The 14,701-nt window shown below is 31.8% G+C and overlaps 2 protein-coding genes across 2 annotated transcripts; one reads left to right on the forward strand and one right to left on the reverse strand.

Moving 5' to 3' along the window:
- Positions 1-1,002: 1,002 nt before the first annotated feature.
- LOC114395469 (protein DJ-1 homolog D-like) lies at positions 1,003-4,805 on the forward strand. The gene is made up of 5 exons (XM_028357257.1): positions 1,003-1,164; positions 1,257-1,373; positions 2,296-2,736; positions 3,019-3,381; positions 4,541-4,805. Exons 1-5 carry the CDS (start codon positions 1,111-1,113, stop codon positions 4,727-4,729), a joined length of 1,164 nt encoding a protein of 387 aa, XP_028213058.1. The 5' UTR covers positions 1,003-1,110; the 3' UTR covers positions 4,730-4,805.
- Positions 4,806-7,332: 2,527 nt separating this feature from the next.
- LOC114396431 (cold-responsive protein kinase 1-like) lies at positions 7,333-13,769 on the reverse strand. The gene is made up of 8 exons (XM_028358410.1): positions 13,390-13,769; positions 10,561-10,952; positions 10,328-10,438; positions 9,346-9,473; positions 8,570-8,783; positions 8,238-8,469; positions 7,918-8,071; positions 7,333-7,826 (listed from the first exon to the last, which is right to left on the reverse strand). The coding sequence occupies exons 1-8, from the start codon at positions 13,767-13,769 to the stop codon at positions 7,521-7,523; spliced, it is 1,917 nt and encodes a 638-aa protein (XP_028214211.1). The 3' UTR covers positions 7,333-7,520.
- Positions 13,770-14,701: the final 932 nt, after the last annotated feature.

The following is a 14,701-nucleotide window of genomic DNA, read 5'->3' on the forward strand; positions in this document are numbered from 1 at the left end:
AACAATCATTATCTTTGTTTTATTTTTTAAAAAATAAATAACTAAAAAAATTATCTCCTGTGACATCTATCAATTTGAAAAGGTAAAAAAGAAATACAATGTCACACAAATCAAACGATGTCAACATATAATCTTATTGGAATCATCGAAAATTCTTATACTCATTAGAAAATTAAAATCGTTCACACAACTATGCTATTTAAAACAGGGAGATTGAAGCAAGAGTCATCTTTGACAAAAGGATAAAAACATGATCCTAACTTGCCAATTAACTCAAATTTGAACAAAGAAGTTATAATATGGCTCGTTGTGAGGTTTGAGCAAGACTTTCACTCTCACGCACGGTTGGGTGGGCTAGGCAAGCAGAAATTTTCCATTCGACATCTATAATTGAACCAGACGAAGGCAAACAACACAAAGAGGGATCAAATGATGCATTCCATTAAACCAAAATGAACACGATTTCTAACAAAAAATTGAAAAAATAACAAAACGATACATTTTAAAAACATAAAGGTTAGTAATGAACTTTTAAAAGATAATGTATGCAAAGTGAAGTAATTATAAAACGGACTAAAAGTAACCTTAAATCATTTTAAAATTTAAAGGTACACTAACGTTTTCAATGAAAAATAAAAAAAAAATCAAAATGATATATTTTAAAAACACAAAGGACGAGAATAAAACTTTTAAAGCTTAATGTACTCAAGCGAAATAACTGCGGAACACGATGGATCAAAAACAATATTAAAAAAAAATTACAAATGGGAGGAGTAAATAACAATTGGCATAAAAGAGAATACATGTGGGCACGTCACACGTGGGTTCTTAAGAAAAAAAAGTTCTCACAAGTATAATTTTAAGTAATTAAATTATTTGAGAGAAATAAAAGCATCCATTATTTGTTTTTCAGAGGAATCTAATCTAAATATTTACTCAGTCAAATCTTAATTTTTTAACAACCTTTTTTGGCAGGTGCAGAGGTAAGATGCTCATTACCGCATGATCTCATCATCATCATCTTCCAATCCTTTGTTTACATCCAATGCTCTCATTCTGACTCTGAATCCGTGAGAAAGTGTTACGTAGTAGCGAGCATTAATAGCATGCATGGCTTCTAAAAGGATTCTTCTCCTTTGTGGGGATTTCACTGAAGACTATGAAGTAACTACCCTCTTCTTCACACGTACTTTACTTCTCTCTCATTCATGTTATCAATCATTCATTCCTCGTACGTGTTTCTGTGTTGCTTGCAGGCCATGGTTCCATTTCAGGCATTGCAGGCCTTCGGTCTCACCGTTGACACCGTGTGTCCCGGAAGGAAAGCCGGTGATGTCTGCCGCACCGCCATCCATGGAATTCACGGCGACCAGGTCTCTGTCATGTTCTTTTCTGCCTTTGCTCCTTAACAGTGTGTTTGTTTTTACGTTTAAAATGCTCAAACTGATGTTATATCCAATCCAACATTTTTTTTAATAAAAAAGAAGAGAAGTGCCATGAGGATGACATCCCGATTGTATTGACACCCCATCAACATCTCCCTGTAAAGCACACACCCATATATCATTACACTGTAAAAGAAAATCTGAACAAGCGTTTGAGAGGATCAAACTGAGCCCAAAGAATCAAAACTAAGAGAAAACACCAAACGGAACACACTAAATTGTGCCATTCAATTGATTTGCAAAAAATAAGGCTTGAATTGATTTTTAAATTTTTTATGGTTGAATAGTGTTTTACTTATATAGGTTTTAAAATCAAAATGTCCATGTTTGTATACACAACATAAGGGGGTATGAAATGAGAATTTTTTTCTAAAGTGAGAAATAAACATTATAATCTGAGTCATGTAACGTTGTATAAATGATAAGAATACTTACAAAAAGTCTCATGTACATTTTTTTTTATTTTGCTTTTAGTTATTCGAATGTGATTTAATGGTTTATATTTATAATTTTCATTTCTTATAGGAAGAATTTTGATTTGATATGTTCTCCACAACTTAAAATCAAATATAATATAATTGTATACGTTTTTGAGGGAAAAAAAAAAACTCATTTGATAGTTTGGTATGAGGATTTTATTCTACCTTTTCACTTTTAATAACAAAAATACCAACTTATTTTCATTTGATTTTTTCTTTTCAAAAGTTTATACAGGAAATAGTGAAAACAAAATATAAGTTGTTTTCTTTCCATACAATTTTTTGAAAACATGAAAACATACAACTCTTAGGAACTTGTAGTTGTTATGGTGAAGTTTTAATTTTGGGTGATGCATTTTGGCTGCTTTCAGACTTACTCTGAGATGATTGGTCACAAATTTGTACTCAATGCAACGTTTGATGAAGTTGATGCTTCAAGCTATGATGTGTTGTGGGTGCCGGGTGGCAGGTCTCCTGAGTATCTTTCTCGTGTTCCTGGTGTTCTGGAACTGGTGACCAAGTTTGTAAGTTTAGGAAAACTAATTGCTAGCACTTGTCATGGACCTTTGATTCTGGCAGCTTCTGGAGTGCTTAAAGGTCGCAAATGCACGGGTTTTCCTTCTCTTAAACCAGTGTTGGTTGATGCTGGAGCTGATTGGGTTGATCCTGACACCATGACAACAACAGTGGAGGATGGTGGATTCATTACTTCAACTACTTATGAAGGGCAACCGGAGATTATTAGCCTTCTTGTGAAGGCATTAGGAGGCAAAATAAGTGGCACCAAAAAGAAAATTCTCTTTATTTGTGGGGTAGGTTCAAATGTTTCTGCTTACAGTTGATAATCATGGGCTGAGACTATCTACTTTTTGTTGTTTGAGAGATTAGTAGCCACACATGGTGTAAGATTGTAATCTTAATTACACTATACCATTGAGTAATTTCACCTAAATTGTGTAGGCCATTTGCCTCAGTTATTGCACCTAGTGTACCAAATAATAATTTCTCTCTGTTTTCATGTTTCTTTCATAAGACTTTTCACTTTTGTTGAAATGATGATTAATGAAAATGAGTTTTAATAACTTTAATTGCAGGATTTCGTGGAAGATTTCCAGGCCAAGGTTCCTTTTCAGTCCCTTCAGTCTTTAGGATGCCATGTCGATGCAATTTGCCCCTCAAAGTTTGCTGGTGACTTTTGTCCAACTGCTGTTCATGATTTTGAAGGAGATCAAACTTACAGTGAGAAGCATGGGCATCATTTTGATTTAACAGTAGCCTTTGATGATGTGGATCCTTCAGACTATGATGCTCTTGTCATCCCTGGAGGTCGATCACCTGAGTATTTGTCATTGATGGATCCAGTCCTTGACTTGGTGAGGCATTTCTTTTTAAACAATAAGCCAGTGGGGTCTATCGGTCATGGCCAACAGATTTTAGCTGCTGCTGGTGTTCTAAAGGTATTTATACTGTAAACTCAAAAGAAAGACTGTACTTGTTATGTTTCACATATGCTATCAACCAGTATTTGAATCAAGTGGCTATTGCTATAGTTTGACAAACAAAAAAGAAAAGAAAAGAGAGATCATGAATTGCATATATTGACTCTTGAGGTAATCTTGAAGTTGAGGTATCTTAACATTGATTTCATGGAACTCTTGTTCAATCCACACTTATTTCGGTTAGTCTTTCTGGTCAAGATTTGTTTTGTACTAATAATCAGGAAAGAAAAGCACTCTATTTGAATGCATCTCATAATAATTTGTTGCTTCAATTGTTTGTTCTAGCAGTATCCAGACAATTCTTTTGAATTGTTGGCTTACAAAGGTGTAACTGGTAAGACTGAGCAAGTAGGAAGTTATCACTTATTATTTACTGGGTTACAGTCATTTCCTTGAACGAGTCATGCAGGCTAGCTTGCTCCTAATCTTTTTATTCTGGTTATTGTCCCTATCTTCATTCTTGTCTTGCTGGTTGGTAGAGACATACATTATGCATGAATTGAGAATCACGGCATCTGCTGTGCAGACTGACTTTCTGATTAGTCTGGATTAATGGAATGTAATCAGCCAACTTCTGTGTGGCTTCATCTCCTGGTGTATTTGGAGTTCATGAAATGATTACTTTTGTTACCCAAGTTTATTCTTTTCCTAGTCCTTTCTCACTTAGGTAGTCTTCTAGTTTTAGTATACCTTGTTTGCTTGCTTGGATAATTGGATTGTAATCCTTAGGTATATTCGTAGGATATTTCACTTTACTTGCTCTCTATCTCCTATCAAGGAACAGAAAGAATGATAATATATGGAATGATTAGTTATGAGTTCTTGTATATTCAATGATGTCTTGTTTGTTACTTTTATTTTTCTTAATTTCCTATACACATCAGTGAAAGTAGGTAGAAAAACACAACGATAATCATTGAATATTATGGATTGAAAAAGGTGATATTTCTGTCATTCCCCTTATTTCATTCTATCATCTATTTCAGTATTGCGACAGAACCTCAAAATCTAGCACTACTCTTCTTTTGGCTTTGCGTATGTGATGACTTAATTGATATGCAATGGATGGCAGAATAAATTCTTAGTGCTATGGTGACATACATTTTTACTGGAACAGGGAAGGAAATGTACTGCTTATCCCGATGTGAAGCTTCATGTGGTTCTGTCAGGAGCAACATGGCTGGAGCCTGACCCCATAAGCCGTTGCTTCACTGATGGAAATCTAGTTACTGGAGCTGCATGGCAAGGGCTCCCTGAGTTCATTGCTCAGCTGATGGCACTACTTGGTATTCGAGTATCTTTCTAGATGCACTTTGTGCTGTAATAAATTATCAATGAATAAAAATTGGTGGTTACCATATGCATTTTGTATCAAATATTATATATATGTGGATGTATTTTACAGTACTCTATTTGAAGTACCTATGACGTGCAAGGCATGGATGCACTTTAGTTACTTTGAGCACAGGGACCCTTTGATTGGTGGCTATGAGTGTTAAGAATAGTCCCACATCGGGTAATTCATGAACATGATAAGTGCTTATATAGCTGGGTAGGCCACCCCTTATGAATCGGTTTTTAAGGGGACCTTTCGGATGCCTTGGCTGCACTATAAATTTAATAATGAGTTCATCAGTTCCTCAGAAATAAAACAATGCAGTATTTTTAGAGCGCTGTATTTGGTGTAGTAAAGTAAATTTCAAAATAGAGTTGGGTATACAGTGATTCTCAGGTGTCTATCAATCTCCTAAAAAATGGATGTCCAACTTCTCATCCATGATTTAGTCTTTTTAAGAACATTAAGGAGTTTTCCTTGGAGGGTGGTATTTTGCGGTGGACTCATACTTTTCGAGAAGGGAACCACGGATAGGCTTGCTAGCTGTGGTTTGTGTTTGGAGGTCCAATTGAGAGTTTTTGATGTAATCCCTTCCTTTATTTCAAACACTGTTTTGGCGGATGTATCTTGTGAATTTTACGATATGTAGATCATTCTATCGTGCTAAACGTGCCTTCATGGTGCTTAACGCAGAGTGCTTGAGGCCTGAGCTTGATGGCCAGTGCGCCAGTGCTATGAGTGTGCAAATATTAGTTCCGGGAAAAAATCCAACTGAACTGGTTCCGAACATGGTTTAAATGGTTTGATTTTTTAAACCAAAATTTTGAGACTTGGTTCAACCCAACTGATTTTAAGAAAAAAGATTCGGAATGATTTTAAAAACTGGTTTGTGACCTGAAAGTTTCGAATCAATTTTAAACCAGTTTTAAGAATTGAATTAGTTTCAAACTATTTTACAAACTGTTTTTTTTCTTTAAAAAAACTTCCAATTTTAGAAAAAAACAGTTTAATTATTAAGTGAATCAAACCAGTTTTAAGATCAGTTTGGTTCGAACTAAACTTATTTGAAAAACTAGTTCAGTTTTATCTAATCGAACCAGTTCGGCTCAAAAACTAGTTCAGTTCAGTGCAGTTTGGAAACGGTTCAGTTTGAACTAGTTTATATACACACCCCTAACTAATGCTAAGTGCGATCGTGGTTGTACTATGTGCAAAGTGCTTCAGAAACCATGACATTTAGAACAATGGTTGAGGAATCCTTGACTCGAAGGAGTATAAATATAAGAGACTGACATAGAGAAGGGGGACATTCCTTGAGAAATTGAGCTCATCTCTACCAAAGAAAGGAAAAGAGGAAAAAATGTAAAGTTTAAGCATGCCCATGTTGATAGTTTATATGTATTAATACTTTATGGAATTTTCATGTTCGATGTCCTGATGGTTCATGTAAAGGATGCTATATGAGTTATGTTTTTATGGGTAAAACACATACATATTGTTCTAAGACACTCACTGATACATTGTCTGGCTAGATTAATATTCTTGTTCTATATTAAGTAGGTATACAGAAGATATGTGAAACAACCTCGAAGATACTGATGTATTGTATGGCTTACGTCGAATCCTTAAGTAATTGTAGTCATATATGATACTTTATCCTCTCTTTGATATTTTACAATTAGTTTAAGGTATTATTTATGGCCAATTTACATATCTATTTCAAATATGACATACTAGTTAAGGGGAATTAAGTATCTCAAATCTAACGGTAATCAAATAATCAAATTCCATGCATTTCTTATCCGTACATATAATATTTATGATTGATGTCTATCTTTATAAATTAACATAAGATTTTTTAGCATATTTTGGTCTTACTCACATGCTTCCTAATTAAAAAACTTCTAAGAAGATCATCCACCCAAAATTACTTTCAAGTCAAAGATGCTTAATTGTGAAATTTTTAAGTGATATGATACTAATTAAAAAGTATATGTATATTGTTAATGTAGGTAGTACTCATCAACTCTATAGTTTCATATACTTGTCTAATCTTCTAGATTCCTCTCATTTGAGTGTCTATTTGATTCATTTATGTATCCATCTTGTTGGAAGACTATCATGAGCCATTCCTTATTTGTGCCTCATCTTTTTGTAACATCGATCACTCTCAACCTTCCTCAGCACCCGGGATCACTAGCGGATGCACATGTAATGGTGTGGGGGAAATTGCCCCCACAAGAACTTATTTTTTTATTTGTATGTGTAATAAAAATTTGTCCATTAAAAAATGGATATTATTTTTGTAAGATCATTTTTTTAAATGAATGTAAAAAAATATAAGAACTTTATTCTTTTAATTTTTGATAATATTGACAACGAAAAAATCATAAAATATTTTTAAAGTATGAAAATACATCTAGGACAATCATAATTTATAAAAACTTAAATATTTTCGATCGATCCACTACCCCGGATGTTACATATATATAACACATGATTCTAAATTGCACTTATCCATGCATGGTTTTGAATAGGAAACTAGAAAATATGTAGCTTCACACATGGTCACATGGACAAAACATTCTTAATTTTATACTCTACTAATAAATAAAAAACACCACAATAGTTCCTACGTCGCAACATATGCCCTACTTGAACGATTGATAAGCAACTGGAATGAAATGCAATCTTTATTTATTTTATCCTGTTACTTTATTGATTCGGTTCATCAAGACCCTTTACCACATTGATCCAATAATCAACGGGCTGATAGAACAGAAATGGAAATAGTAGCATTGGATGGAGAACCAGTAGAGATGCTTTCCCGGTTCATCATATTCGTTTCAACATACACAGGCGTAGTTGGTCGCAAGTCCTCCACTAAGCCCTTGCTTTTGAGCAGCACTACTAATTCAGACATTGTTGGCCTTGTTGCAGCTGATGCTTGCGTGCATAATAACGCAATTTCTATGATTTTCTTCACTTCTTCTGCGTCATATTCATTAAGTTCTATGCGCTTGTCCACAAGATCCAACTGCATGCCTCTCTCATACAGTTTCCATGCCTGACAAGTGAAAAACAAATGTCTCATACTTGGCCATATAGTAAAATTTAATGAGAAAACAAACAATTCCTAGTTATAGAAACTTGCTTACTCGTTGAAGAAGGTACTCACGACCCTCGTCACTAATCTTCACATCAGTACTCTTTTGACCACTTATGATTTCTAGGACCACAATACCATAGCTGTAGGTATCAGCCTTCTCTGATAATTGACCTTGCATTGCATACTCAGGTGCTGTGTATCCCCTAAGAAGTGCATATAGTGCATAGTTAATAAAACAACACTTGTTACCCTGTTCCATTTTTCCCACATAAGTTTTTATTAATTAATTTGTCTCTTTTGCTACAACTTGATGCTCAAATAAATGTCAATAAATTCATGTGAATGGATGCAATTGGTTTTTTTACTTACAGTGTTCCTGCAAATTTTGTGCTAAGATGAGAACGATCCTTTGGCAAAAGCCTTGCCAACCCAAAATCAGCAATTTTGGGCTGTAGATCATCATCTAGAAGGATATTACCGGTCTTTATATCTCTATGAATGATGGACACATGGAACTCCTCATGTAGATATGCTAGTCCCCTTGCTGTGCCTAAAATTATATCATAGCGTTGTTTCCAATTGAGGGAACCTTTTTTGTCACCTGTTTCCCAAGTTTGTATCGATACTTAAGATTGTGGAGAAGAGAAGAAAAATTAATAAAGATTAAAAAATTGATCCCAGTGATGGTTGACATGAGTTACCAAATAAAAATTTGTCAAGGCTGCTATTTGCCATGTATTCATAAACTAGGATTCTCTCTTGGCCTATGCTGCAACAGCCAAGAAGTCTAACGAGATTTCGATGATGAACATTACTTATAAGCTTCACTTCACTTTCAAAATCATCCTTCATCTTGTTTGATTTCCCCAACACTAGTTTCTTGACAGCAACAACTTTTCCATTTTTCAGAGTACCCTGTTTAATGGTATGTATGATTGACAATGAAATTGTTTTTCTCTGCTTCACTTTAAAGTATTTCTTTTGTAGGGAATTTTTTATTTTATTTTTCTAAAATGTAATTACAGAAAAAATCTTTATTTTTACTTTATGTCATTTTTAAAAATTTGTACAAGAAGTTTGGAAAACATAATTTCGTTGTAACAATACTCTTAATATTAGTGAAAATTTATCAAAAACTATAAAATTAGAAGATAGTGATTAAACAATAAGTGAGTCTTACAAAAAAAATTATAATTTTTCAATAATTTTTAACTAATAATAGAAATAATAGAAAGTGTATTTAAAAGAGTTTGTTAATTAGATAGTGTCTTACTAACATTTCTTATTTGATTGTTTGTGATCAATGTAAATATAGAAAAGGTATAATAAGATAATATTTTTGTAATGATTTATAAACTTGAACAATTTCTCAAATAAAGTAGATCGACTGCTTTTAAAAACACAGACGCACAATCGTTATTGTCTTTGAACATGCTTTTCATCTTAATATTGTAAAAGAACAACAACATAAATTTACCTTGTATACAGCACCAAAACCTCCTTCTCCAAGTTTATTGTCAGCACTGAAATTTTTTGTTGCAGCTTTCAAATCTTTATACTTGAAGTTAACTGGACCTTTCAACTCAGTTGCTCCCAATATGTCAGCTGCAAAGGAGCACACGACTTTTTTATTTTGTATTAAACAAAAAGTGAGAGATGACTTTTAGATTAGCTTATTTTGTAATTAAAATAATTTATAATAAAAAATATTAAGAGAGCTTTCGAAAAAGAAATAATTATTAGCCACGAAATATTACTAAATAATCACGAAGGAAATTAGGAAATAAAATAAAAAAATTGCATTGAACAGATTTTTTTCGTACTATCTATCAATATATTTCTTTTTGGTTAAAATATGTTTGGAGTCCCATTAAAATTTGAAAAAATATTAATTTGATCCTTATAAAAATTTTCGTATTAATTTGATCTATGAAAAATAAAACAAATTTTTTATGGTCCTCATTAGTAACTCCGTAATTGTAACGTGATGTAACTAATAAACTTACATATATAATATTATTACAAATGAATTAAATAATTTGTGGTGGTTAGAACCCCAAAATGAATTAAACAATTTTTTTTGGTTAAAATTCTTTAAAATTGTAATTTTTTGTCACTTATTGAGTGATTTTTTCACATTTTTTGATAAAATTAAAAGGAAATATGAAACATTAATGAGTTTTGGTATCTTGAGTCTGCTTGGGAAGGTAGAGAGATAAGGTAATTAAAGTCTCCTAAGCACGAAAAGAAACTATCTAAGAAAATTACCATTGATCATAAAAAATAGGAACTAAATTAATATAAATTTTTTATGTGAATCAAATTAATATTTTTTAAATTTTATAGGATCCCAAACATATTTTACGTTTTTTTTTCTATTAGAAAAGCATTAAAAATGCAAACCATGAACTAATAATCAATACCAAGCATTATACTGAAGACTTTCCACAATTACTTACCTTTGGGAACCCTCTTTGGTTTTGTAAACAATCTCCAAGCAAACAACAGAAGGAGGAGAACAACACCTCCTACGACACCACCTATAATAGCCCACTTCTTGCTTGAACCTCCTGCAATAGTGCAGTATCTAATTATTTATAAAAACAGAAATGTTTTAAGAAAATTAAATATATGACCCTAACAGTTTTTATCCAAATACAAGTTTAACAAAAGAGATTTATTGTAATTCTACCTTCTTTTAAATAGGGTCTGATATCAATGGTCTGATTATCAGCAAAGAAAGGTGTGGTGGAGTATCTCATAAAACAGCCAGCATCATATGCTGTACCATCTGTGCTTGGAAGGCAACTTTGTAAGTTGTTGTATCCAACTTGCATGCAATCCAGACATTTCTGTGGGGAGGCAGTTTCAACACACTGTGCAATGGCATAAATTGCACTACCACCCTCCACCTGTGTCTTAGTAGCTGCATAGAAACCTTTAATTTTAGGTGTTGCTGTTTGAAGGTCCACTAGTGCTTGTTGTCCAACTGCTCTAAAACCTGTGGCATTTGAACTCTTGTTCCCACATGTTACCCCACCACCAATTTCATTCGTCTGTTGGTAGAACCTCTCACTCTCATACCTTGTCACACATTTTGAGAATATCCAGCATTAATATAAAATAAATGATCAAATACTTAAAATTAATTGTCTCACTATAATATTGCGCATAACATTAATTAATACAAAAATTATTGAAAAATATGAGGACTGATTCATGGACAAAATATATAAGTAGTATTTTTATATTTTTCACAAATAATCTTAATTTTAATTTTGATTACTATGTGGTTTCATTGATAACCATTATATATATATATATATATATATATATATTAATAAATTCATAATGATTGTATAAATAGATTTCATTTAATTTTTTTACATAACAAAGATTAATTTAACATTAAAGAATTTTCCTTTCATTTTTTCCACTATTTTATATATGATAATGGCCACTGATATCTATATTCTAGTTGTAATAATTTTAGGATAATTATGTTTTTGAGTTTTATTTGTGTTTATTTTAGTTATGTATGTTTTGAATAAAGGTTTATTTTATTTAGAATTTTCTGTTTTTCTACTTTTTACACTTAATCTTCGGTTGTTTGCTCCTGTTTTGTAGAAAATTTAATGAAAGACTCGTTTGATGAAGAGTTGACCTTTGACATGTTAAGACTGTGATAGAAAATTTTAACTTAGAAAAATAATTTATCAGTAGATTTCTGTAATCTAAAATTCATTGTTTGGGTGTTTTTCTATGAAGAATTTAAATTTTTGGAATTTTAAAAAAGAATTTTAAACAACTAAAAATGTGGAATTTTAATTTCCTTCTAAAATGTGAGAAATTGAAATTCTTTTCTTGATAGAAGAATCTTTTAAAACATTTGTGTATTTTCTTTATAACTTTCATCATCTTTTCCACATGAAAGTTTCTGAAATTCCGTTCTCGAATTCGCGACTCTTCCTTCACACCGATGATTCTCTTTTTCAAGAAACACCGTCTGAGCTCGTGGAACATCGATCGAGTGTGGACGTAAGAGGACACGTAGAACTGCACCCGCTAGTCAAGGGGAGCAGCCGTCGCTATCCATCACGCGGCGAAGGTGCTCGTTGACGCGGGGAGCCTGAGTCATGTTTTGCGCCGTTAACTGAATGTTGTGGTCGGGTGTGGTAAAGTATGCTATCATGTTTTGGTTTTCTGCGACTTCCCATGTTGCATCAATATTCTCTCTGAAAGTACACCAACCATATATTTTTTTTTTACATTCATTTTCTTTCACCCTCATAATTTTAATTTTTTTATTCAAACACAAAATTTTGAAAATAAAAGAATTTCAATTAAAGTATTTAAAATTTCTCAGAATTTTAAATTCCCTCATCTAAACACATTATTTTAATTTTTGTGTTTTTGAGGCTTAGAGTTCAGAGGTTGCATTTGGACGGCTTCCATGCTCAAGGCTTTGTCCCGGATCAATTCTTCATCAATTCCCGTTTCCCCCACAGCTATGACTAGCTAATTTCAATAAATAATTATTATTGTTTCTTTTCTATGCCTAATGCTTGTTCGTAGCTTGATCATCTCAACATATGATTCATTTTATTTGATTATAATGGAAAAGTTTAATTGAATTGTGAATGGGAGAGATCATCCAACAATTTTATGCCTATGGATAAGGTAAAAATGATTGAGTATCATTAGAACCCTCTTAATTTCTTAATGCAAATTAAACAACTTAATTATATTAATTCAAGGAATTGATAGTAGAATTAAAAAACTAACTAGGTTATTTTTCTTAAGAAATTATATATGAATTGAAAATATTCGTGGGTTGATGATAATAATGTGAATAAGAAAAATAGTGATTATATGTTTAGATGATTTGACGAAGTTAAACCCCTACAAAAATCCAAAATTCTCTTTCTTTATTGGAGGAGGGGGAAGATAAGGATAGAAAAAAAAAAGCTATAAGCAATATTGATGTAAATTTTTTATATTGCCAATCAATTAAAAATTTCTTATAAAAATTATTTTAAAAGTGATTGTTATAAAATAAAATAATTTTACCATAAGCAATAATTTATATTTGGATAATATTGTAAAACTTTTATCCACTATCAATATATAAACAATAGTTTATATTTAAATGAACTTCTACTATTTATATATATTAAACAATGTATTTCTATTGCATTTTTCACAATACTATTTTTTTCTTCATCAAATCATTATCTTGTTTCACATTCTCTATCTTTTTTTTTATTTTAAATTTTAGTTTATGTAGAAATTCATTTAATTTTTTTTCTTCTAAAAATACTTTCGAAGAAGTTTATCCAAATAAACAGGCCTTAGTTAAAATTGAATGACAAACACATTTAGGGATCAAATCATACGAAAAAATGTAATTTATATAAATTATTATGCCATTCAGTAATTTCAAATTAGATAATTTTATTTCAAAATCCACACTATTAGGCTTAAGTATAATACTTTTCACAGTTTATATTTGATTGTATACCTGAGGAAGCAGTCATTGTAGATGACTCTGGCGCCGTTGGCTTTGGAGCAGTTGCGAATTTGGGTGGAGGCCGTGTTGAAGCAAGCAAGACAGTCATTTTTGGAGACATAGTTTCTGCATTGAAACATAGCATATGTTAGCACCTCTCCCCTGGCTTTATATGCTGTGCCAAAGTGCTTGTTATCATTGCTAATTTCTTCTCTCATCTCTAAGATCGAATCATTGACATTTGCAAAGAAGCTACCCGGGTTGGAAGCGTTAACTTGGCTACACCCAGTGTTTATTAGACGTGGGTTACGTGTGGCTGCAACTGCATATTCAACATTAATACTGCTCCACCATATCAAACTTAAGGCCAAAAGTTTAAGTTGAAGAATCATCCTTATAGCTTTGTGGTCGGTTTGAGATACTAGTGTTTTGGTATTCTTTGATTACCAAGTGCATGTACTGCTATTATATATATATATATATATCAGGAACTCTTGGACTTAATTGGCTTATTGACTTACCATAATCTCGGTTTCTTTTAAGGTACGTGAAGCCGAGGGACGGAATAAGAAAAAATTGTTGAGGGACAAAAATTTAATATATGATAAATAACAAAGTAAATTACAAGGACCTCTTTAGCTTTGTCCTTATTATACATAATATTTCTTCGTTTTTGAATCCTAAAGAAAATCTCTTAATTTTTGGACTTTGGTTATAATGATTCGCCCTCTTAAGCATAAAAAGTTGTTAACACAACCTTACGGGCTCAAAGTAATGTATAAAAATGAAGAAATATCGTATGTAATAAAAGCAAATCTCGACGAGATCATATAATTTACTCTAAACAAAATCAACCATGATCTATCACTAAAATTATTTTTTCTCATATAAATTAATTCGCCAACCAAATTAAAATCAATTTAAACCGTAACATATAACAAAGTAAACATATTTGAAATCAATAACTTAATTAAAACTGTAATAAAAAATAAAGTTAATTAAGTTTTTATTCTTTCAGTCTTTTCTTATTCCAATTTTCTGTTTTTTTATAAATTTTTTTATAATTTTTAGTCATCCATCGTTAGTAGTTTTAGTTCTTCTAAACATTTTTGCTCATTTTTACTTTTTCAGCCCCTGTTTTAATTTTATTTTTTAAAATTAATTTCTATTTTGTCCATTTTTAAGTCTCATTTATTTTACATTAGGGACTAATTTTGAGTAATAACAATAAATGAATGACTAAAATTGTGCAAATTTTTTTGAAAGACTAAAAATGAATACATAAAATTAATCAATGACTAATAGTTGTCAAACAAAATTTGAA

This window comes from Glycine soja, chromosome 18 (assembly GCF_004193775.1).
Source record: "Glycine soja cultivar W05 chromosome 18, ASM419377v2, whole genome shotgun sequence".
NCBI lineage: Eukaryota > Viridiplantae > Streptophyta > Magnoliopsida > Fabales > Fabaceae > Glycine > Glycine soja.

What these genes read in the sequence shown, in the direction of transcription:
- LOC114395469 (XM_028357257.1), top strand. Translation starts at nt 1,111, where the DNA reads ATGGCTTCTAAAAGGATTCTTCTCCTTTGTGGGGATTTCACTGAAGAC. An exon ending in ATGGAATTCACGGCGACCAG is followed by an intron (nt 1,374 to 2,295) that starts GTCTCTGTCATG and finishes GGCTGCTTTCAG; the next exon opens with ACTTACTCTGAGATGATTGG. An exon ending in CTGCTGCTGGTGTTCTAAAG is followed by an intron (nt 3,382 to 4,540) that starts GTATTTATACTG and finishes TTACTGGAACAG; the next exon opens with GGAAGGAAATGTACTGCTTA.
- LOC114396431 (XM_028358410.1), bottom strand. Translation starts at nt 13,769, where the DNA reads ATGATTCTTCAACTTAAACTTTTGGCCTTAAGTTTGATATGGTGGAGC. An exon ending in ACCAAAGAGGGTTCCCAAAG is followed by an intron (nt 9,474 to 10,327) that starts GTAAGTAATTGT and finishes GCTCCTTTGCAG; the next exon opens with CTGACATATTGGGAGCAACT. An exon ending in CCTTGACAAATTTTTATTTG is followed by an intron (nt 8,470 to 8,569) that starts GTAACTCATGTC and finishes CTTGGGAAACAG; the next exon opens with GTGACAAAAAAGGTTCCCTC.